Genomic DNA, 25,668 nt, shown 5'->3' with positions numbered 1-25,668 from the left:
GCAATTCTCAACTGCAACTGAACACTTGAATTATCTGCGAATGCTTATGCCTGGGCCTAACTTGATGGGGATTCTGATTAAATTGATCAGAAGGGACGGCCGTGATATCAAACAAGTTCTGCATGTTATTCTTATGTGCAGTCAGGGATAAGTACACTGAAAATTAAGTAGAGGTTCCTTTTGAGACTAAAGTTCACACAGAATATAGTATAGCGTTTGTGAGCAATATCTGTTCTTCCCTCCTGGAGCAGGGGTGTGTGGCAAGGCTTAGAGGAGCAAGGGCATTGGTAATTTATTCATTCACAAACTATTGCTGAACACAGAGCAGGTCAGGCTGACTAGGTTTCTTTCTCCACCACCTATATGTTCTGTTTGAACTGTTTTCTAAAAGATTGGTAGGAGCAGGGTTAACTCATCAACGCTAGTCTGATTTGAGACTCTTTATTTGTTTCAAGACATATCAGAACAGGCACATTGAATGAACAGGAAAGTCTTCAGATGAAAAAGAGAATAATGGGAATTAAATGAGTTAGATTAGGGTTAGGCTATCTTTTTACTTCTATAACAGTTTGCCAATGTTTTGACTCACACACATGCGTGCGCATGCGCACAGAAGTAAAGCTGAGAATGAGATCATATACTTTTAGAAGCCAGTTAAGGGTTGTATCTACTAGGCTACTTGGTTGTTGCTAGTTATCTCTTTGATTTTGCCTCATCCCATGGGGCAGGGGCCTGGGCTGAACATAATGGGAAAAAAGGTAAAGGAGGATTGGAACTGTGGTTCTTGTGAAGGATATTCTGTTTTCCTCCAGTGAAAATAAAGAGCAGAATTTCAATATAAAGACAAATTACACCTTCCCATTATTTGGAACTCTTGCTAGAACTTTGTTTTCCTAGGGAATGCAACAAACCTCAAGAGATTATCATGTTTTTGGCAAATAGTTTAGAATGTTGGCAGATGCCCATAGAGAAAAGGATCTGGTATTAATATACACTTGAAACCATTGTCATCAACTTAATCAGATAATTAAAATAAAAAATAAAAACACTGCAAGTATTTTTTAAAGGCAGCAGCCTAATTTGCACTTCTTACAGGAGCGAGAACATTCCTACAGATTGCACTGAGTGTTAGCAAAACAAATTCTCTCACTCTTCTTTAAAGGCATATGCAGATGAAAGGGGATGAGCTGCTGGGAAAAGAGGTCATTCATTCTCTTCTGACTTCCATTTCAGCTGCAGTAGAGGCTTGGTTAGAGGGTGAATATTTAATAAAGCAAAATATCTACCTTCTCAAGAGAATTCTAGTAGAGTTTCATTGTACGGCAAAGTCTCAAAGGACTAGAGTGTTTCCAACTCATGGCAGGACAGGCCACTTCCAGTGGACTCTTGAATGCAAGTGTACTTGATGGGAGGTGGAGGTGGCTTGAAAGACGGGGGTCTTTCCATGCTAGGGATAAAACATGCTCTTTCAATGCTAAGAATGTGAGGGGGTTATATATATATATATATATTCTTTCAAAGTAGGAAACAGAGGAAGAGGAAGAGCCATGCTCCACTAGCTCTCTCAGAATTTTCTTGGTATAACCTTCTGAATGTTAGTTTTATCCTAATAATATGATTAATTAATATTTATATGGTAATTTTGTAGTTTGCAAAGAATTTTTATCATAATATTAATTAATTTGTATCTAGAGATTGAATATTACTGTCACCATTTCAAGGAATGAGGCACAAAGGTTTTAAACAACTTGCTCCACAGAACCAGACCAACGATTCAAGTGTTTTAACCAAAACCTATACTCTCCATGGCAACTGCTTCTTAGTAGAAGTATTTCTCTTATGTGGGTTAAAACATTTCTCTGGAGACAAAATTTTAAGATTCTGGGACCAAAGATGGAAACTTTTCAAATATTTCTTTGGCCAGCCATACCCCCACACTTCACCCACACACTCTGTGTGCTGTGGGGAACTGCTGGAGGTGAGAAGTAAAGCTCTCCTGAATCCCTGAGTTGGTTGCTACTGGATAGGATAATGCCAGAATACCTTCTCTTTAAATCAGTGAGCATTCTTAATTATCACCTTTGCATAAAGAACTCTTCTCTGTTGCACAACTCATCTCTTGCCTGAAATGCATCAAGTGTACAGGTGAGTGTGTGGGATTTAGCTATACACATGCTCCAGCACTCTTGATATTAGAAAGCAGAATTATACATGTGAGCAGATTTATGTCCATGATTCAAACACCTCTATCCCTGTCTGTCAATCTATAGCATCTTACCTTCTCCAGATCTCTCTCTCTCACATCTATTGAGAGATTGTTTCTGATCTCTATATAATACAGATATTTGATTACAGAACAACAATAACAAAAAATCATTTCAGATTATCAAACTCCCATTTTCTCACTCTAATTTATAAATTTCCAATGCCTATTACCTGGTTTTCGATGCTTTAATGGAGAAAATATTTATCAAAAGGTAGATAAAATTCTGAGAAATTTACACTTCCATTTTTTCAGGTAACTTATGAATTTCTCAAAGCCATATGGTGGCCAAAGTGGAGTATTTGGATAAGAATCCACAATTTCTGACTACTGGTTTAGTACTTTATTTACCATGAAACACTCTCTGCACATGATTTTAGAGTTTTCAAGGATACTCTCAGAATGGTGAATGTTATCTTAGTAGTCATATGATACATGGAACATCAGCCCTATGTATTATGAGGGTCTCCTCTAATCATGGCCTAATCAGGGCTGATCCAAAATAGCCAAGTCAGAAAAGTGAAGCGTAACCTTATGTGTCATTTCAGATTATTGATTGGAGGGAGAAGAGTTCTGGAAAACATCTCAATAAGACAAAGAAGGGGTAACTGACTACTTTCTTTCCTTTCATAGGACAAAAGGACAAGGGCAATAAAAGCTCATTCTGTTGAAAAGCAGCTGGAAATTTCTTTAAATTACCTTTCTCACTCAATTTCACAGTTGAGCATCTAGGCCTGGCTAGGCCCAGGCAATTCAGAGATGCGTGAAAATGAAAAAATAATGAAGATTAAAAGGAAAATAATTTTCCATTTTGGGGTAAGGTAAGGTTCAGTTTTTGTTTCATGCCCACTGACTTGTTACATCTGTTTAGTGCAGTGCTGTAGCTGGAGTGGGCAGAGGGGATACTACATCAGAAGTTGTATATCTGATCCCAGCTGTGTGGTGCTGGGAAAGCTATACAACCTCTCTGAGACTGGTTTCCTCAGTTAAATATGAGAATGACTCAATGTAGGAATGATATTCACAGTGCTGACTGAATAATGCATATTGCAAAAGTATCTGTTTCTGCACATCTTAGCATTATACTTACATTTCCTGTTGGTACTGACACCATTTTCTCACTCCAAGACCAAACATTACCAGGCAGAAAAATAGCAACGCTGCTACAATCACTGGCCAGGACATCCCATCTTTGGGCTTCTTAACCACAATACCTGAAAAGGGCATAAAGAGAAAGGAATTTTAATGCAAAACTTGAGCCACTGGAAACCGGAATTAATTGAACTATTTTTCCTACCTGATATATTTTATTCAAGGGCCATGAGATAGTCCTTGACCACAGTCATGCTTTGGAATCATGTCTATGCCTTGTTCTAATTTCTGCTTTGGCATTTAAACAATGACATGTCTTTCTTGTTTGAATGTTCTACAGCTGATCTTTTCCTTTATTTTCCCAAGGCCCCAGCAATTCCTGACACATGGTGCCCAATGAAATGTTATTTGTAGGAATGAATAAATTATAATAAAAATCTATAAATTTGTATTTCAAATTTACTCCAGCAAAGAAAAATTTATTTATGAAACAATGGTCTAGCACTGGATTTTCTTATTCTTGAAGGAGTCATTAAATGCCTTATAGAAGTATGTGTGATAGGAGGAGGAAAAAAGCTTTATAACATCCCAAAGCCCCGAAGGGCCAAAACTGGGAAGGTCTGGCCAATACCTATGAAGTTACAGTGCTGAAAAGTTTATGTTTCAAGACTTCTCATCTGTCACCCAAGGAATCATACCTAGAGTAGAGATTTTCTTATCCTTTTCTATCAACTTCCCTCTTTTTTTTCTTTCTCTCCATATCCATTTCAGAAATAGAAAGGGGAGATGGGACAAAAGGGATAAAACAGGAACCAGTTGGTTTTGCTATTTCTATGGTCTGAAGAGGGAGAAAGTTGAAAGTAAGGGACCAGCTCTAATTTTATTGGTGAATAACCAATGGGCTGGTTTTTCTTATCCATGCTGACCACACCTATACTTACATAATTCATTAAATTTTAACATTTGAACACTAAGTCAAACTGCATGAATCAAAGGTAATGAACAACATAAACAAATGAGCAAAACTGAACCAGAGGCATGTAAACAAGGAACAGATTAACAGTTACTGGGGGGTGGGGGTGGGGGTGAGGAGGAAAAGAAGCAGGATAAGTAGGGGAAAAGTTTAGGAAAGGAACTAGGTATAAGTAACCCTTGGACATGTACAACGGGGTGGGGATTCACTGTGGGAGAAGGGGTGGGCTGGGTGGCAGGGAGAAGTGGGGGAAAAAGTGGGACAACTGTAACAGAAGAACAATAAAAATAAATAAATATTTAAAAAATTAAATAAACATAAAAGAAGACTTTCAAACATTGTAGATTCTAGACAAGCAACAAAATAAGTATCATACTCTGGATGTTTTTATTTTTTAGTAAATGAGGTTGTCTGCGTCTACCTGGAGATAAGTAATAGCACTTACTTTTCAAAAAGTATATTATGATCATATTAAAAAATTCGAACAGCACAGAAATGTAAAACTGCAATGAAAAGAAAGTGCCCTTTCTACTTAAGGTGCTAGTTACTCACACTAAGGCAATAACTTTCAATAGTCAATTACATATCCTACTAGAAATTTTCTATGCATACATAAATATGTATATTATAATTGGGGGCATACAGTATGCTGTTCTGCCTGTCCCTTGTTTTTCTTTTTTTCCTCTTCAAAAACATTCTTGGAATACTTTCCAAAGAAGTACATAGAAATTTACCTCATTCAATTAAAATCCTGGCTAGTTCCCCAATGTATGGCTCTACCATAGTTTATTTAATTGGCCTCTTAATATTAGATGGTTGAATTGTTTCCAGGCTTCTGTTATTTCTTAACAACACTCCAGTGAAATTCCTTATATATTACAGATACGTCTTTAGTTCTTTAGCTTTCATAGATCATTTGGGAAAATAGTGCATATTTATTTCAGAATTATCTGGATTGATTTTCTTTTATTATTTCAACTAGATTATAAACTGCTTGCAGGTGGAGACTAGAATCTTAACTTCTTTTATTGCCTAGATTTATTATACTGATTTTCATACAGCAAATTCTCAAAAAATAAAAATAAAAAACACAGGTTATAAAACTGAATTTAAAATGTTAGGTACCAAGTCTCGTCTTTGTTTTACATAGTGTGGCCTACAGACACATGATGTTACCATGTTAACATTGGTTATCATTGTGAAAGACTTTTTCTTTTATAACAGACATCCAAGGGTTTGAGGTTTTCCTGAGGCTCACCCCACCCCAACCCTGTTGAAACAAACACAGATGGAAATTTATGTAACCCTACAAAACCATGTGGCACTGTGCATGCACAGATGGCTAGAGAGAGTTCAGAATAGTTCAAACCACTAGAATATGATTACAAAAGAAACAGTCGTACAGATGGCCAACTCAGGACTACACAAAGTTCTGTTTTAGTGCAGTCAAAATTGACTAGACTCTACACGAGTATTAAGGTGGTATGTAACATTTTACCCCCAAAGTTTTAGAGAATTGAAAGAACAAAAGGTTTTAAATGGGGGTTACATTAGTGTTTACAAGTTTTCTTCCAACCAAATATAGAAAATGAGGCCATTGATTTTAGGAATGTCTCAGTGCAGAAGTAGAGCTCCAATCCTGCCCCATCGCTAAAGTGGGCAGCTCCTGAAGGCACCAATATCTTAAAGATATTGGTAGGACCTCAGTTTGCACTCTGTTGCCATGTTGTGTGAAGGATTATGCCCTAATGATCTGAAGGTTTGCATGGCCTTCCATATGCAATAAGCTGAGTTCCCAGGTGAAGAGTTCACTAGTCAAGTGAATACCTCCTGAAGTAAAAGAGTTGATTGTACCTCTGAATTTACAATCAAGACCTGTATTGGGAGGATCTAAACTTTATTGAATCCCTTGCCTTCTTATGATGTAAAATAAAGATTATATTTAGTATTGGCAAAATTGTACTAGTTGAATGTAGGAATTCTCTTTTTTCCAACTATCTCTTTTTTGATTCAGGCTATATTTTCACAAAACTGAAACTGTTTCTCACTGCTTTTCACTTGGCTAATTTTTGTTCATTTTTCAGATTTTAATTTAAGTATATTCTCAGTGAGTCCTTTCTTGTTCCCCAATTAAAATCAATTCTTTCTGTTAGACTCTGATAATATCTTGTACTACATCATAGCATGTCACAAATAAATTTTATTGTATTATCACTTATTTACTATATATCATCTCTAACAGATACTAATTTTCAGGAGGTCAGTGTTTTCACTGTATATCCAACAATTGGCACAGCATCTGGCAAATGGTAAACACTCAATAAATATTTGTTGAGTGAATAAAACATACCCAAAAAGTAAATGGCAAATCACTCACCAGTGATATGGATGTGATGATTTTTAGTAGATCTATTGGCAATTGTGTAAACTTCTGAAAATTCTTTGCTTGTGCTGGTAATGTTATCACCTAAGGATACGAAGGGGATTATCTGAATGAATCTTATTAGAGATGTATCAACTTGATCAACTGCTATAAAATCATGATTGGATTTCATTTGCTATTAAGAAGAGCTCAATTTGAATGGCTTAAATATTCCTAAAATTTTATGTGTAAAGTTCACTAAGGACCAATTTACAGCAAGGCTAAGATCCTAGGAACTATCTAATGGACACCAAAGTAGTGAAACTTCCTATTGGTTTAAAGGAAGAAAAAGAAGCTATACAGCACACAAACAAACCAATATCTGCTGAAAAATCTCCATGAGAAATTATGGGAAAATATCTCAAGTTGGTATCATAAAAAGATGAGGTCTATCCTTGTTCTCTCAGGATATCAGAGGTCCAGACAATCAAAATACTGATTCTCCTTACTCTAATGTGTTTGAAAAAGTCAATAACAGAAAGGAAAAAGGACTCATTGACGTGGACAACAATGTGGTGATTTTGGTGGGGGAAAGAGAGGGTGGGTGGAGGTAGAAGAGGGTATAAGGAGGATAAATGGTAATGTAAAAAATACAGTAAAAATAAATTAAAAAAATTTCTTTGTAGCATTCAGGTAGACAAATCCATATTGACAGATCATTACACTTTCTGATGGAAAAATTAAAAACAATTTTTAATGAATTTAATTGGTTCAGAAAGGTTATATAGACTTCTATTTGAAATAAAATAGAGAAACAAAATCTAAGACTTGATCTCTGACTCTTCTTTCAGTGACTGGGAAGAATTTTAGTTCCACTATTGTCACTGTCATAATTACTATCATTTTCATTATCAAGATGCACTTTCAAATACCCATCTGAGGTTGGGTTCTTATCAGTCCTTGTTTTTTTAATCTCTTCCTAGAGGAAGCAGTCCACTCCCTTCCTTGGCCCTGAATCTTCCCCAAGCACTCACCAGGAAGGGTTGAGCCTGCACCTGAGGGGGATGAACTGTATGTTTCACTGGGCATCCATGGAGCTGCTAAAGGAAGAATATGTTGAACATATTGGAAGAATTATCTGTACGAGTAGTTATTTTCTCTTCTTGACGTTTAATTGAATCTAATGGTTATGAAAAGTGGATATTAATGTACATTTAAAGCAACATCATTGAACTATTCTGCAGCACACGTTGGAATGTCCCAAAATACAGTGAGAGTTGAGGGAATGCTTGTGATCCTGATATCTCTAATAGGGAAGGTTTGGATATTAGCCTCTCAGGAGAAGGAAGAAGGAAGAAGGAAGAAGGAATGAAAGGAAAATACTAGGAGAGGTTCTCCCAGTCACAGAGTTTGTTCTCACATCCATCCCATAGATGAACTAAAAGAATAGGAGAGAATGAAAGCCCAGGTGTGATATGGAGGACTTTTGCCAAGGAAAGGTGCCAATTGGACTTGGAAGGCCTTTGTAGAACACATGAGGGAACAAAACAGTTGGTATTTGTGGGTAAGCTGACATTTTTATTCAACTGTGAAAACTAAACTGTGGCAACAGTGAATTGTCAGACTCCTGTGGTCACAGGCCTGTTAGCTGCTGGATGTGTCCTTTTGATGATTTCAGAGCCAAATCTTCCCCTTGAGAGGATGGCAACAGATTCAGGCAGCATGTCTAGCTTTTGAAATAGATCCATCAACTCATTTTGTTTAGTTTCCCATCTCTGGCAAGAAAAATATACTCTTTGGCAAACTCCACATATCTGTATTTGATAACAGGCCAATAATGGGATAGATGTAAAGTACAATAATAATAGTAATGTATGAGTAATATACGCATTTATTTAAAATAATTAGCATACATGATTTTACAAGTTAAGTGTTTTCTTGTGTGTCCAGACCAAAACAAACAAGCAAAATAAAAATAAAATGAAACAAAACAAACATTAAAAAATTCCTTAGCCTTTCTGTTCCTGGTTTCTCCCGAATGCCAACAGCAGTTGCAACTGCAGACAAAGGTATGTTATCAGGTCCTTCAGAAGAGATATATATCAGTGCTTCCTAGGGATTACTCACCAGACAATTTGCTATAGTGGAGTCACCCCACAAGTAAGGGTGGTTTTGTACACAGCTATTTTGAGTTTGACAAGGCCAGAAAGATGTTCTTATCTTCAATATAATTTTCTGACCCTGCACCTATGATCTTGACTCTCTTTTTCTCCTGGACGGAACACCAAGGTCTACAGATGATGGACTGAGCATTTTTTTAATGCCCATTTTAAATGGTTAAGCCATTAAGCCAGGGATTTGATTGACAAAGAGCAACAACTATAAAAAGAAATTGGGATCATGACCGGATTTAGGTACAGATATGATGAAGGCAGTTTGTTCCTTTTTTTTTTTTTTTGCCCAATATTGGTATATCTTACTTTCTATTTGTAGAGCTTGATGCCTTTATATCTGATATCTTCAAATTCAGTTTGTAAGAAAGTATGTGACAAATTAATTTATGCTAAGATATAAATGGTTGACCAAATGGTATCGTTTTGAGAAAACCATGTATTTAAAAAAAGATTTACCATTTCATGTTTATTATTAGCCGTCAATAGAGAACTTTAAAAAATTTATTAATTTATTTTTAGAGAGAGGGGAAAGGAGGGAGAAAGAGAGGGAGAGAAACATTAATGGGTGGTTGCCTCTCACATGCCCCCAAGTGGGGACCTGGTCTGCAACCTAGGCATATGCCCTGACTGGGAATTGAACAAGCAGCCTTTTGGTTTGCAGGATGGCACTCAATCCACTGAGCCACACAAGCCAGGGCTAGAGAACATTTTGTAATGATTAGGTACACAAGGACCCCAAAAATTTTCTGTTTTGTTTTGATTTGTTTTTGCCAAGTACAGAGTGCTGCTTTTTTTTTTTTCCCTTCTGGTCAGTATTGATTCTCTCTGAATGCACTAACCAAGAATAACACAGTTGCAGGAGATGGTGATATCATCAGCATGATTCATAATTACAACAAAGGCAATACTGAAAACCATGCAAATTATTTGAACATTTCATAAAGCTTCTTTTTAGATTTTTAGGAATTTTTCAAGTGTAAGAAAGACATCTAAAAAATGTGTGATAGACTAAAACTACAAAACCCACTATGGAAAAGTAGAGAGTTATTTTTCTAATTTTGGTTTTAAGATTTTTTTTAACTTTGTTTAAAAAATATAGAAGGGAATGCACTGAAAGAGGTGAAGAAAAAGGAATTTCTAGTTGATGGATTCAACACATCTGAAAATACTTAAGTAATGTAAAGGAAAAACTTCAAGAGCAAAGACTATATTATAAATAAAAGTCTTTCTGCAAGATGAAGAGATGAACAATTCTGGCATCGATTGCTCCCATAGGAGAGAGGTCTTCCTAAATAATGCTTGTTTATCGCATCCTCAGTAAGACAGAGTTGGCTACCTGCAGTGATTCATCTTTCACTAATACAATACTTTTCTAAAAGCCCCTACACTCTATCATTTAGATATCCAACATTTAGAATGTGTTCCACATTGACTACTCCATCTGCAATTTTTAAGACTTCTTGAGAGTCGCAGTGAAATTGCATTGTGATTGTCTTTTAACTGATTGAAATATTTTGTATTCTTCAAGTCATTGTCATGTTTACTAAATAGAAAAGTTAAATCTCTTTTAAATCCTTTGAGCACCCATTTTCATCAAAATCCACAAATGAACAGACTCTGACAATTGGATGATAAACACAGTTGGTTGGATAGCCTCCTTCAGCATATCACCATTATCAGTTAAAAACATGAACACAGGGATGCTGTGTTGATGGCATTTCTCAAATAACTGTTTATATCCTCTCTTTAGCAAAACCTTGGTTTCTTCCACAATTTCTTTAAATTTAATTTTGGTAAAGCTTGTTCAACAAGGAAACTATGTGATACCATTCTACCATAAAAGTGTACTTATCTCAGCATAGTATTTTTCATTTAGTTGCTATAACATCTTTAGGCATCTGTCTGTAACCAGTTTAAAGTTGTAGGAAAATCTACTTAGTGTCATATAAAAGTGTAATTATCTGAAGTTTGGCAGTACCACTTTTGTTGAAACTACAGATAATTTCTTTTACTCTTGTGGCAAAATGAACTTCTCTGAAAATCTGGAATCATTTTTACCTGTCCAGACTTTTTCTTGGTTATCCAGTCTTCTGGAGGCACTCTGAGTTCTTTCATTTTTAATTTTGTCCTAGAACAATGGCATAGGTGGCAAGCAATAGCCACAGATGCAGAGCTTAGATATGGAGATCTCAATGACCTTGGTCTTCTGTCCCATCTTCCTCTTCAAGGTGAATGTGTGCTCAGCCAGCACCACCTCTTCCACCAGAACATATATATTAGCACTAATGACAGTGTCTACTTTTGCCATGACCTCCTACTCCAAAGACGAGACCCTCATACTCTACCTGACCACAAACACATACAAAGGTGACATTCATGAGCTTTCACAGTGTGAAGTTTGTGTATTAGCTTTAGAAGAGCCCCAGAAACTAGCAGTTTAACAAACAATAGAATTTTAAGTCAGAGAAATACATCTTTAATTTGAAACTGACATAATCAGAAACTAGATGACAGAATGGGAGAACGATATTTTAGAGAAGAGGAAGATGGAATGAGATGTGATCTGAGATGCATAAGATTTTAGAATTTGAAGGTAAGAGTGGTGACTCAAGAGAATCAGCATCCCAACCAGAGGGACTGAAGGTTATCACAGAGACTGACATAGGAACAGGCCCCAGCATTGCTGCCGGCGCTCTCATTGCCATGTCTCTGCCCCTGCCCCTCAAACCCTCAACTCTAGCCTCTTCATCACCCTCTGCTAATAGAAAGTAAAAAAAGTTGTTGTAAAATTATCAGGCACATCTACCAAAAACCTGAGAAGAATGAGCTAGAACCATGGGCAGGATAAGCAATGCATCTTTAAGATTTAAGTAGAATACATAAATTTTGAAGGTAAGGAAGGTGAGGTCACTAAGAGGTATTCTGAGGCCAGGTGTGTGTGTGTGTGTGTGTGTGTGTGTGTGTGTGTGTGTGTGTGTGTGTGTGTGTGTGTGTGTGTGTGTTGACAGTGAGATTGTTGATTTTAGTCAGGGGGCAAGTTGGAGACATAGGGGCTCATGGAGGTTCATATAATTTTTCTGCTTGTATAACTTAGACAGACTGATTGATTTAAGTGTGGCTTTTATCTCCAGTGGACCAGATGCATGACAGGAAAAACCAAAAAGAAAAAAGAAATTAGGCTTCAATATTCTGCTCCATGGCCTGATCACCTGAGTGTCAGGATAAAAATATGTCCTCGGACGTTATTAACCTTGTACATTTTTGCCATTGAGTTGATCAGATTTGGTATCCCCATTTCACAGTTAAAGTAGAATAAGCATTTCTGTTTCAGATTGAGGAAACTTGGAAGCTGAACTAAGATTAGACACCAATATTCTTGGATCCCAGCTTAGACTCTTTCAAGTTGATAAATAAAATGACAACAAAAGAATACATTAAAACATATATTTAAATTTAGTGTAAATGTAATGAAGTCAGAACTGTCTAGTGACATCCAAATAAATATGAGCTACATAAAATGTATGTATAAGCAAATATCCCATAGCACATGCTGACAAATAGCAAGGGCCTTAGAAATATTATTGTGGGTTTATTTCACCAGAAATCCATCCATTATCATTCTTTTCTACCTCTGAACATCTCATAAATCTATTGAAATAAACATCCTGGAAGAAAAATCCCATTAACAATGCCTGTCATGAGCCTTTCCAAATGCATCATCTAATGCTAGATGTCACATTATAGTACAATCCAATGAGTGGAAACACGATTCAAAAACAGTTTGGGAGCAAGCAATCAGTATTCACTTGTTGGATCCTAATGTGTGTTTGTCAATGACTACACATAAAACAACTCACTGTGGGGAACTTTCCTATAAGCTTATGAATTATAAAACGGCAATTGGTTAACAAAACTTGTTATTTTTTCATAAGTAAGAATATGGGTTTTTACTGCCAGGAAAAGAAATTGTTCTTTGGGTTTTAAAGTTCCTTTCTAGACTTCACAATTTCTAAGGCTATTTTTATGGTAAGAATGATAAACAGGTGTGAGGATAAATAAAGTTTCCAACTGGGAAGAGACAGAAAATGCAAAGGATTACAATAGTTCATTTAATTAGGAAATCTTTTAAAAAGACAGAGAATACACTTGTGCAAATTATAAAGTACTTTCAAGCAAAACTCTTTCCATTTTACAGTTTTTGAGGCGGGATGTACCTTGGGGGCCTGTCTGCTTCACATTGATGTGAAGCATGGCATGAAAAGAATTTCTAACAATTTAAATAAAACAAATAAATAAAAAGTTCAAAAATTCCATTTAAGTACATCATTCTTTTCACTGTGTTTATGTGTTTTCTTTCTTGTCCTTGCCCATATATACATATATTCTTTCAATCATTCAAGAAATATTTGCTCAATGGATATTTGCTGTATGCCCGCCACTGCTACAGACATTAGGACAGCATAGTGAACAAGAGAGTGAAAGGTTTAGGTACTTGTTCTTGTGTATCTTACATTCTAGTATAATTTCAATAGACAAATAAATAAAATAAAGAAAAACAGACAAGTTGTGGTAACAATTAATGTATGGGATTATATATATGTGTGTGTATAATTACATATATAATTATAGCATAAATTTAAGTTGGAGTTCAGCTTTTTGCTATAATATTGTCCAATACACTCTTTTCGCCACTTCTATATAATTGCCCTCCCCCATCCTGTAACCAACAAGTATAATTTAACTTACCTGTTCAACAAAATTATTAAGCACTAATTATATGCTAGGCATTATCTTAGACACTGGGAACACCGGTAAACAAACAAAAAACTCTCATGGAACTTACTTGCATTATAGTATCAAGAGGAAAGGATGACAAATTAGTGTAGGTAGACTTTCAGCATAGTTTATTACAAACAGCTCAATTTATGTTAACACCATATAAAAATAAATGTTAATCTATTAAGTGTAGATTTTCATCCCTAGTCTAACTAATACTTTTATTCTCATTTATAACTGATTGGTAAATGTTTTCCAGCTCCTAGCCTTGTCTACATAATAAGATATACTGTCTGGCTTAGTACATTATGGCTATGGTTTTAACAGGCTTCATAATATTTCAGTGAGTTATTATCTATTCTATTCCACATTCTCTTATTATTGGACAAATTCTTCCTAAACACCACATCACTCTCACTCATACACACAAATATTTTGATTTTTCTAAATAACATTATATGTCTATGCCATCCCTTTCTTGGTATGCCCATTCAAAAGCAAACCCTGTTCTGAATGTTATGTCTATTATTCACTTACATAGTTTTAAAATTTTTATCACATATGCCTAAATTGTGTGGTAGTTGATTGTACTTGCTTGTAAATTTTATTTAAAAATATTATTCCATGTATTGACACCTGGCATTTACTTTTTTGACTCAACAAAATGTTATAAAGATTCATTCAGGCTGTTGTAGGTGACTGTCATTTACTCATTTTTATTGCTCTATGATATTTTATTATATGACTATGCTATAATTTATTTATCTATTTTCCTGGATATGATCATTTATATTATTCATAGTTTTGCTATTATGAATAGTGTATATATCTCCTGGATAGATGTACTAGTATTTTTGTGTGTGTAGTGCGATAGTCACCTAGAAGAAAAAAATTATTGGATCACAGAGTACAAAAATGTTCATTTTTAAAAATATATAAAAACCAGCAATACATAAAAACTTACATTGCTTTACAGTCTATATAACACTTGGTAATTACAGACCTCTTAATTGTTGCTAATTGATTAGGTATAAAATAGTTATCTGATTCTAGTCTTCATTTGCATTTCCTAATTTCTAGAGAGGCTGAGAATCTCTTTTTCTAGCCACTTGTTTCATGATTTGTAATACGTCGGTTAGCTAATTTTCTATTGCTTTCTGTTTTTTTCTTATTGATTTGTAGGCATTCTTTATGTACCCTCATGTAAAGTTTGATTGTTTGTGAATTATGTATTCTTGATGTTTTTGCAATTATATGTGTGATAAGTTATCTTCTCACAGATTATAGCTTCCATTATTTTTACATTCCTTAAAGGGTCTTTTGATAACTTTTTTCTTAATTTTATTTAATTCTATTAAAAATTTTTTTTTATGTTTAGTGCTTTATGTCTCTTCTTTAAGCCCTTCCCTACCTCAAAGCTTGGAAAAAATTCACCTTTATTTTATTACATTTTAATGCTTTGCTGATGTAAAAAACTTAAAGTATATGAAATTTATTTTTGTGTAATATGTATGATAGAAGTGCATTTAATGCTTTTTTCTTATAAATAATCAATGGTTCTAGGTCCATTTGCTGAACAATCTCTTCTCTTCACAGTAATCTCTCATGCTGCCTTTGACATACATCTAAGTTCCACTTATTCGTCACTCTCTGTGTGTTCTCTTTTTTTATAATGCCTTTTCAGTTGTATTTATTTGAGCAGTGAGTTTGCAGATGTGTATTGCAGTTGACCCTTGAACAACACAGGGTTTAGGGGCCCTGACCCCTGTGAGCTGAAAATCCACATACAACTTTTGACTCCTCCAAGGCAACTGTTAATAGTCTATTGTTGACTGGATGCCTTACTAGTAATACAGTCGATTAATGCCTATTTTGCCTATTATATGTATTACACACTTTATTCTTACAATAAATTAATCTAGAGAAAGGAAAACGTTATTAAGGAAATCATAAGGAAGAGAATACATTTATAGTACTATATGTATTTATTGAAAAAATTCCACGTATAAGTAGATTTGTGCACTTCAAACCCATGTTGTTCAAGGGTCAACTTATATTATTAACTTATTTATTAAAAGAAATATGATACATTAAATTACAGAGAATTATGCAGAGACTCATGATGAAAGTGTCTCATAAATTAAAAATTATGATTAATCTAAATCTGTGAACCCAATGTCCCTAAAAGAGATGAAGTAAATAAATCAATAGTGCTATAAAAAGCAATATTATACACATTTCTTTTTTACTTATTTCCTAAGAGCAAGTTACCTGTAGAGAGATGACTAAGCCAGTGGGTACAAAAAATTTTGAGAAGTTATAGATATACAACTTAAATGCTTTCCAAAGTGAACACACATATATACTGTTTGTGGCAAAGGGTCTAGTGGCTTAATTCAAAGTTCTGCCTCTTTGGCATCCAAGGTCATCATTTTGGCCACATCCCTTGCTATGTTGCCACAATGCTGATCTTTATTTTGATACTACTAAGAGACAGTGTATTTCCTCTTCAGATCCTGTCAATACCTACTAAAGCAGCAGACACTGCAGCTGTTAGTTGGCCAGGTGAAAAGTAACAAACCATTTCTGTGCCTCATACTGGGTTCCCTTTTTCATTTTTATTAGTGATATGTATATTCTGTTAAGATGCTCTTTCCCTAGATATACTCAAAGCTTGCACTCTTACTTCTGTTTTACTTATATCTTTGCTCAGATGCCACCTTAAATTTAGGTCTTGAAAAGCCTTACTTTACTTAAAATGGCAACCCACTCTCACACTTTATTCTCACTTTCTTCCTTCCCTATTTTATTTTTTTGTATTTCATTTATCACCATTTGTCTGTCTTTCTTCCACCAAAATTTGTGAGAGGCCCAGAGGACTAAAATGGACTCATAGTTATACTTACAGTGTTTGGTGTCTTTCCCACTGGAGGTCCCAGAGTAGCTGAAGCCTTGTGTAGTCACACTGGACTTGCTAGCTATAAGACAAAATTTCCAGAATCCAACCTTTTTATAAAGCTGCAATTTAACTTTGCTTTGATGTGCTGAATTTTTAATTTATGTGACTTTGGGGAAATCTGAAAATTGAAAATATGCTTCCCTGTGTAGGAACACTAGCTGGCATATTGAGCAAAAGTTCTGCAGCTTATGTTTAATGCCAACTTGTTATGATTTGCTCTCTTTTTCTGCTCTTGTCACCAACTCAGATCACTGGGAGCACTGTCAAGATTACTTAAATATTATGTTACAATCCCATGACAAATAAAAGGTACAGTATAATAACAAATTACCAACCCTTATTTTTAAGATTATAGTGATTGTCATATCAATATATAGTAACCAGATTACAAATTACAAGTAACTCAAATCCAAAATATCAACATCAAATGAGAACATATAGTCTTTTGCCCAAACCTCAACACTATCATATCTGCAATAAAACTTGTGAGCCTGTTGTCTCTTTCAAATCATTTCAGGAAAGCCTGACTATACTCACTTTGAGGCTTGTTGCTTGGAGTCGATGCACTCACACCTACGAGGACCTTTGAAGATGTAGCTGGATACCCTATTTTGAAAACAAATTTTTCAAATTGTTATAGATATTTACACACATGTTTAACTCTGCCACTACTATTAACAAGGGTGGCATGCAGAGCATGGAATATTACAGATGGAAAGAATCTTAGTGCATACGTAGTATTCACTTTATAAGTAATGAAATTGAGTCCAAAAGGTACATGCTTATGGTTACTTAGTGAATATTCAACATCATTTAATTGATACTAACCCAGTTTTCCTAACTAAAACCAAGTGCGTTACATTCATACTTTCAAAATATATTCTTACAGTGTCTATGGTGTGCCAGACTCTACATGCAACTAACAATAAAGACAAGGTTCTCATTCCCATGGAATTTATCTTATTGTAAATTTTCACAACTGTCTATAATATTTTAACATACTAAATATGGTTTTGTATTTACATCAATTCTTAGCTTTTAGAGTCATCTCTATCTTTATAACCCATCATTTCTCATTTTCCTCTATGCTCTCTTTCCCTTAAATAAAAGACTAGTTCAAATTCATTTGAAAATATCTCTGCAAATGAAGTAAATTAGATTAAAGAAGAAAACTACACAGCCACACTCCACTGAAAACATGTTATGTCTCCTGGGAAGACAAATTTTCAATATATTATATTTATGTGTATTTCTTCTTTGTTACAGAACAAAATTTAGTTGGCTTACATAAATATACAATGCAAGAAGATCAAAGAAGTAGAGAGAAAGGAAAAATAAGGGTAAGGAAAATCCAGTTAAAAAGTATGTTGAGTCCCTTTCATGTCATGTACTCTTAGTAGCTGTGTGCCCCACATTTGGTCAGAACTTTCTAGTAACAGTGTTAAGAAATAAAGAGTATATGTTATGCCATTGATGAACATCATAATAGAAAAACAGTCAATTTTCAAGAGAAAGAAATCTATTCCTTTTATTGTGATTAAAAATAAATGTCTCCCAGGCTTTATAAAAAGAATATGGAATAATGTATACAGTTCCCAACAATATTCTTACATTCTGACAGTCAACATGCTCATTCACCCTCAAGCTTTAGACTTAGTGAATGGCGTCCCAGCTTCCCAGGTCCCTCAATTCTCTGAAAAGATATGCCTTAAATAGAAAATATGGGTAATCAAATTTCTGAAAAAAAAGTAGGATAAATAAAGAAATTGGTATTGTGGTTTATGCACCTATAAGGAGTTCACGTATAGAGACGATCAACCACAATCATTTTGCAATGTAGCCTACCAATGAACACCAAAGATATAAATACTACACCTCAGCTCCATGAATGTAGTTGGATAGGGAGAGATGGCTTAGAAGCTGCCTCAGATCATGCTGTATGAGAAACTAAAATGGGCAGAAAAGACATTTTAAAGATAGGATATGAATAGCTTTATTAGTCCAACAAATACTTATTGAGTTCACAGTGTGTGCTAGAATAGAAGATGAAGTAAAGAGAGAAATGTTTAGCCTCTGTCCTCATGGAACATAATTTAGGCAGACTACTGGCTGATCACCAAGCCAGTCCTCTTCTTTCTGGCACAAAGTGAAGGACAATTCCCAGTCTCCTGTGTGGCTAGGTGTGGTCATGTATTGAGTTCTAACCAATGGATTGTGAGTGAGAGTGATGATTGTCATTTCAAGGCCTGACCTATAATGCCTCCCATATATGATCCCCCATGATCTTTCCTCGGGTACCTTCCAGATCTTATGGTGCAGGTAGACTTATAAGTCATAATTCAAAGGTGACAGAGCTGCCAGCAGCCTAGGTTCTTGAGTGACTGTGGAACAAGGCCCCCCGCCACTGGCTTGGCCCTTCATTGGCTATTTCCTGAACCTATACTATATCACTGATACTAAATCAAGTGTAAATGAACAAAATAAAAATTTGGCATTTGTTGTTACTGTAGTTTGTTTCCCTTTGCAAACAGTAAAAACATAATTGCATTTCTAGGTAGTAAGTGCTATCTGTGGTAGAGAAAGTATGGTATAGCGTGAGATTCCAGAGGAGGAAAACTTATCCAAGAAGTGGGAGCTCAAGGAAGGTTTTCTGGAAATAGTGACAGAGCAACTAGGCCTGAAGGATGGCAGAAACTCATAAGACAAGTTGGAAGTTGGGGGAAGAAAGAGGAGAAGCAAGGAGATGATTGTTCCAAACAGTATGAACAGAAAAGGTAGGAGAAAACTGAAGTCAATTAAAAATGTTGGAAGCACTTTGTACACAGTAAAGAGAGAGGCAGGTGGAGAAGTAAGAAGGAGCTACATGTGAAAGGCCACATTGAAGAAGTGACATTCAATGGGAACTTCCAAGGTCCTCTAACCTAAATGCAAGCCAGTGGTGGCCTGAACTATATAGTGAAGGCTATAGGGATGAAGAGACGTGGACAGGTTTAAAATGTGGACACAACAGGGCTTGGTTAATGATTGGGTGTAGGAAAATAAAGAAGAGAGAGAGAAGTCAAAATAACTTCTAGATTTCTATCTCGAGTGGCTATTTGGGTCATGCTGTTATTGATTAAGAAAAGTAGGCAGAGAAGGAGTTTTAGAAGTGGCCAGAGTCACGAAGATGAATTAAGTTTTGGACAGAATCATTTTGAGTACATGTGAGTCACTGAATTCCAGCAGAGGGTTTACCATGTGAGTTTGAATCTTAGCCATGAAACTCGGATGCAAATATCATAGATATTTGTGAGACACCAACATGTAAATAATAATTGGAGTAGCTGTGAGTACCAGGGAGGGTGGGTCCAGGGAGAAAAGTGGGCCCAAGAAGAAACCATGAAGAATTCTTTCATATAATGGACTGGCAGAAAAGAGAAGATTGAAAAGGAGGAGCCAGAAAGGCAGGAAGGAAGTATATGGCATTAGAGACGCCAAGGTGTCTAAGGATTCCAGAAGTGGGGCAAGTCAGTACAGTTTAGCAAATACTTGTCAGTGAATACTGTATGTCAGTTGCTGGGTCAGTGGTGTTAAACACTGCCAAGAAGACAGATTTACATGTAGCACTTGACTGCTAGAAAGCCATTGCATTAGACCCATCAACCTGTATACAGAGTCCCGGAAACAGATTTGCAAAGCACTTGAAGACTTGCAAAAACATTGTAGATTACCAATTAAAAGCTTGAATTCCAGAGCAAGACTCCCTGGGTTGAATTCTGGCTTACTTCTAAGTTAGATGCACAGGTCTTGGGAAAGTCTATTGATTTTTCTCTCTTTTTCCAATTCCTCACTTGTAAAATAGTACTTTTTTAGTAGGGTGACTGCAAAAATTGAAGCATTCCTATCAAGTTCTTAGAAGAGTGCATGGCATGAAGTGTTAAAAAATGATTTTAGAAGCTATAAAATAGGGCATCTACAGTTTAGTTCAGGTGTTGAAAATATAAGTATATCCTACCAACTGGAGACTTGAATCTCCTGATGAGTTTTACAATTGTCCTGCTTCCCTTGGTCTTTCCAGGAGGCTGATTCAAGGTAATTAATCCGTCCTTCCCCAGACTGACCCAAGTCAAGAACTATACTCTAAAAGGCAGCACCAGAAAAGGGTAATTGGCAGGGGCGAAGAAAGTGGCAGCTTTCTGGGGCATTAGCTTTATGATGGGGAAGTAATTTCTATTGGCAGGGTCACCTACATCTTATCTTTCACTTCACTGAGCCACTGGTAGCTCAGACTCTTGTGTAGTAACTGTAACTTCTATCTCACTGTCTGCCACCATTCATCAAAGAGGAGGGCCCAGGTAGTCTCTGTATCAAAAGCAGCTATGCTTCTCTATTGGTAACTGGTTGGTTGTAATTTTATGAACCTGTGTCTCACAGTCAGTTTGAATTTTATTTCTCTCATTGAGATGGCTTTATCTTTGTCCCTCTGTAGCAATTTCTCCAGTTACCTATTTGTAAAAATTTTATGTTGTTATGTATGTTTTTAAGTTATCTCATATCCTTTGTGGAACAAGGCAAGGTAAAAAATGCATGGAAGAAAACAATGACTAGTCATAAATAATCATTAGATACTGTGAATTACTAGGAGATATGATGTACTCCTACTAATTGATAGAGGAAGAAAGAATGAAAGAGAAGAGGAGAGGAAAGGGGACAAAGAAGACTATTCATGTTTTAAACAATTTTCAGAAGGATGAAGAAAATTATCCCTTTACTCTGGAACCCTACTCCTCATGTTAAGCTTTCACTGACTGTCTGCAGTCTCTTATCTCCCCTTGCATGGACCAGCATCATTCATTCATTCATTCATTCATTTCTCGTTCTCTTCCACCCTATCTCTTACCTTTGAGAACTGACCTCCACAGAATTCACTGAGTGACTTTGTAAGAGAAAACAGAAAGGAACTGCTTTAACAGTCGTGATGCAGTACCAATGGTGATAACAATGACAAAGAAATAGAACCAGGAAATAATCATCAGAGAACATTGTGTTTATTTGTAAGCTATACTACTGTTACCTAGAAATCTCAGACTACTAAGCAATTGCCAGATACCTTTTAAAATACCTCTTATTAAAGTCACAGACATTTTTCCTCGCAAGTCTGATTGCCCACACAGGGTGGCACTGATTAGTTCCATATGATTTAATTCTGGCTGTATCACTAGACCCTGATGAAGTATGATAATCTGTCTGAGATTTCATTTGTATTAAAATGACTAATTAAATGTTCTTTTCTGGAAGCCAGAAAATAATGTAACTAAAATCCTTGCTTACTGCGGGTTTACCACAAAAGAAGGGGAATTCATTCGATTCCATGCAGCGCATGTTGTTCGCTGACAATGTGGGAGGGGAAGGCATGCATGCTGCTGTGACCTTCATGTTCCTGTCTCTCTTGCCTGCTTGATATTAGCGCTGTTCTATGCTTCCTCTCACAAGCAGGCCTATGGAGTTTGTTGAGGGCTGAATAGTGCCAATAAGCTTCTGGGAACAAAAGAGTCACTGATACCCCATCACTATCCCGAGAAAGCCAAAGGTCATTTCAGTCTTGTTGGTCTCCAGTTGAATTTCGTTTGGGTCTTGTCCTGAGAGTCTGAACCAGGTTGCACAGGCTATTGAAAGAGTGATCCCTTTACTACAGGACCTTGTTCATCATGTAGAAGGCAGCACTAAAGCCATTTAGAGAACTATCCAGTTCCCTATATAAATTAAATCCCACCTACTCCCCTTGGTTTTACACCATGGTTTAAGGTGAAAGCCATAAGCCTTATATGAGCTGACCTCTAACAATGTCCACATTGTTACCTCTTGCTAATCACTGCATACATTCTTCATTTATTGACCTAGCATTCAGGAGACTATATCTTTCAAGCATTGTGCTTCACACTGAGGGTAAAATGATCAGCTTCTCTGGAGTTTAAGTTCATGGAGGATATATACATCAACCAGGGAATCAATAAATCAATTCAAATATGAAAACATGTGAAAGAGAAAAGGCCAAATCTGAATCCCAGAAAAGCTCTACTGAGGAAGTAGCAGAAAAACTGGGGCAGGAGAGGGAGGTGGTCAGAGTTTTTAGGCAGAGAACACAGCAAGTCAAAGGCCCTGAGAGTGTTCTCACATGCATAGTTTAGTAATAGCAACATGAGGTACCTGTCCATTCCTGGCTGGCTTTACAAGTCCTCAAGCAGTGTTTGTTCTGAGTGTTAACCTGACATGTGTGTGAAGCTATGGGGCATTATATGTCTCAGTGCACACCTATAGCCTCAGTAGGATAGTGATCTAACTATAGCACCCTGGTGGCAGAACACTGCTTATTCCTCGAGGTTAATGTTGTTGTGGTGGTGGTTTTTTAAAATAGTAGTCCCTTCCTAGACCCTGACCAGGAGCTTCTGTAACTATAAGAGGATATATCTGTCTGTCTTTTGACAACAAGTAGAGCATTTAAAAAAAATTGTTATTTGTATTTCTTCTAGCCAAGTCTTTAAAAGACTCACATTGATTAATATATAAGAGATAATCATGGAAGATGGAGAACATAGACATGATATTTCACAAATTGCAACTGAAGAAGAGTTTCAGAAGCAAAATATGAAGATATAATGGAAGAAAATAGTGGTGAGTTAAAAACTTAAAATTTTATATAAACTTAAAATGTTAATCAATTTATACAAAGAATCATTTATGTGTAAAGGCAATACAATAACATTCTCATATAAACAAGAGGTGAGAAGAGATATTTTTGTTGAAAAAATTACCTACTTAAATATTCTAATCAAAAGAAAACCATCAGGTATGGAATTATGATAAAGAGACCAACAGTAAATACTGAAATAGGTAAAAATAAATTCATATTGATCACAGTATCAAGGGTAAGCTTATTCTTGACAATGCAGCAAAGCCTCTTCTATTCAATAGTTGGTTCTATATTATAACTTACTGTGTACATAACTAATGTGCTAAACCCAGTGATAGAGTTGTTTGCTTTGTTTGCTGGTTATTTCTTCTTCAGTTTGAATGTTTATTATCATCAAATCTTACCAGTGTCCAGAGATACAGTATAATAAGTTGTTTCCAGGAAAGGAGTTTAGAAGAAAACACTTTGTGCAAATATCTTGTTTATATTACTTCATAAACTACTATGAGGTTAGAGGAGAAGGCTTAAAACCTTCATAGTCCATTTCTGGTTTTACTCTTTAAAAATATTCTTACTCAAATTAAAAATTAACTCTATATTATCACTGGAAATCTAATTAAGTCAAAAGACATTTCTAGTCAGTTCTGAGTTGAATAAAGAAGACAGAAGCATGTTCTATAGGAGCTAATTCTAATTGGCTCCTCAGGACATCATGAAACAGAACCAAATCTCTTAACCCTGACTTCTGCCAACTTTCCAGTGACTGTTCCTTTCACTGCTGAAGAAGGGAAAGGCAAGAAAATACATGATGGGTTAATTGGGGGAAAATTTTAAAATACTTTTCAAACAATTTAAATTTTAAAGATCATTCATTATGGACTACTATGTGCCAAATAAAAGAGACAGGTAGCAAGTATGATATAAGGTAAGTGGAGGATAAAGAATAAATGGTAATAAAAATAAAAGAAATATTGATTTAGTTATTGGTTTCCTCCTTAATGGAATAACAAAATATAAAGTAAAGGTCAATTTACTCGAGATAAATTTTGTTTACCAGGCTCTTCTTTGGATATGGCATGCCTTCTCATATGGGTCTTTGCTTTGTAATTGCTTTTTATGCATTTTCACATTTGATGTTCATAATAACTATATTAATTAGATAATATTATTCCTGTTTTTTTTTTTTAAAGATAAGAAAGCAGTATCAGAGAGGCACAATGACTTGCCCCAACTTACAGAGCCAGTAGGTGGCAGAGACAAGAATTAAACCCAAGCCTGTTCGACACCAAAGATTATATTCATCTTACTCTGGTAGCCCTATAGAGTATTGTTAGCTTTGCTAAGCTTTGCTATAGCATGCATCATCAGACCCAGGGCTTAGCAATGGAAGAGCCCAGTCATGGTCCCTAGCACACAATCACCCATAATTAAAGGCCTTTTATAGCCTCTGTCTCTGCCTCTTCCACCGTCACCTCTCAGCTTCCTATCATAAGATTACTCAACCTTCAAGTTCTAAGCAGGTGCTTTTGGTGGGGAGGGGGCTTCCTCTCCTTGCCAGCAAAGTTTCCTTTGTTAATATCTTCCTCCTTCATACATTAAAAATATCCTTCAGCCTTCCCTCCAAAGTTACTGAGTTATTAATATGTACTTATAGATATTTTCAGCCAAGATGGAGGACAAGATAGTCACGTTGCATCTCCCTCCACAGCTAAGAAGGAATACAACTACCTCAAAACTAGAGAGAACCAGAAGTTGCAGAAAAGCAAGCTGCATGGAAATCCAACAAACAAAGATATAAAGAAGAAATACTCATTCAGACAGGTAGGATGGGCGGAGCTGGGGTGGAGAGGACGCTGTGTAGTGACAGCAGCAGCAGGCCAGCAGAAAGCACAGTCACACATTTTAAAGAGTAGGGAGGGACACCTGGGGAGTGCTCCCAGCACCCCACACCAGACAGTACAGCTCACGGTTCCAGCACCAGGGAAAATAAAACATCATTGCTTCTGACTGTGCAAACTAGTGGTGGTTGGGGTGGAGGCAGGAACTGCTGCTACTTCAGCAGAGTCTGCTTGTTTAAAGGGCCCCCACAGTCCTAGGACATCTGCAGACTCACCTACTCTGGGAATGATGGCCAGGGCAACAATTAGAGAGGTGCCAGTCCCATATGGAAATGGGAGAAGTGACTGGAAAAGGGGTGAGTGCTGAGCAAGCAGCAATGTTCCCTCTCAGACCCCTCCCACATATACAGCACCACAACATGGTAAAACAGGCCTCTAGTACTGATGAATATCTAAGGCTCTGCCCCTTACAATGTGACGGATGTGACAGCTCTACCTAAGACACAGAGGCAAACAAACACAAGAGTCTGTCAAGTTGAGGAGACTGAGAAGTATGGCCCC

General features: G+C 36.2%; 1 protein-coding gene and 1 pseudogene across 2 annotated transcripts in view; both read right to left on the bottom strand.

The window, feature by feature from the left end:
* Positions 1-427: 427 nt before the first annotated feature.
* The window catches only part of CD96 (CD96 molecule), a 94,929-nt gene continuing 69,688 nt past the window's right edge, over positions 428-25,668 (bottom strand). Inside the window, exons 9-14 of one of the 2 annotated variants that reach the window (XM_090262383.1) lie at positions 17,137-17,205; positions 16,547-16,618; positions 7,725-7,790; positions 6,706-6,795; positions 3,354-3,477; positions 428-1,447 (exon numbers count right to left, since the gene is read on the bottom strand). In XM_090262383.1, coding sequence (XP_090118509.1) covers positions 1,339-1,447; positions 3,354-3,477; positions 6,706-6,795; positions 7,725-7,790; positions 16,547-16,618; positions 17,137-17,205 — 530 coding nt within the window. In that variant the 3' untranslated portion in view covers positions 428-1,338. The remainder of the gene's footprint in view (positions 1,448-3,353; positions 3,478-6,705; positions 6,796-7,724; positions 7,791-16,546; positions 16,619-17,136; positions 17,206-25,668) is intronic. The other variant, XM_090262453.1, reaches the window with a different exon arrangement.
* LOC150021515 (cytosolic 5'-nucleotidase 3A pseudogene) lies at positions 10,168-11,181 on the bottom strand (annotated as a pseudogene).

The sequence above is a fragment of the Furipterus horrens genome, unplaced genomic scaffold, assembly GCF_987537825.1.
Source record: "Furipterus horrens unplaced genomic scaffold, mFurHor1.1.pri manual_scaffold_1, whole genome shotgun sequence".
NCBI lineage: Eukaryota > Metazoa > Chordata > Mammalia > Chiroptera > Furipteridae > Furipterus > Furipterus horrens.
Note: the sequence above shows the minus strand (reverse complement) of the source record. Positions and strands in the feature narration are given on the sequence as shown.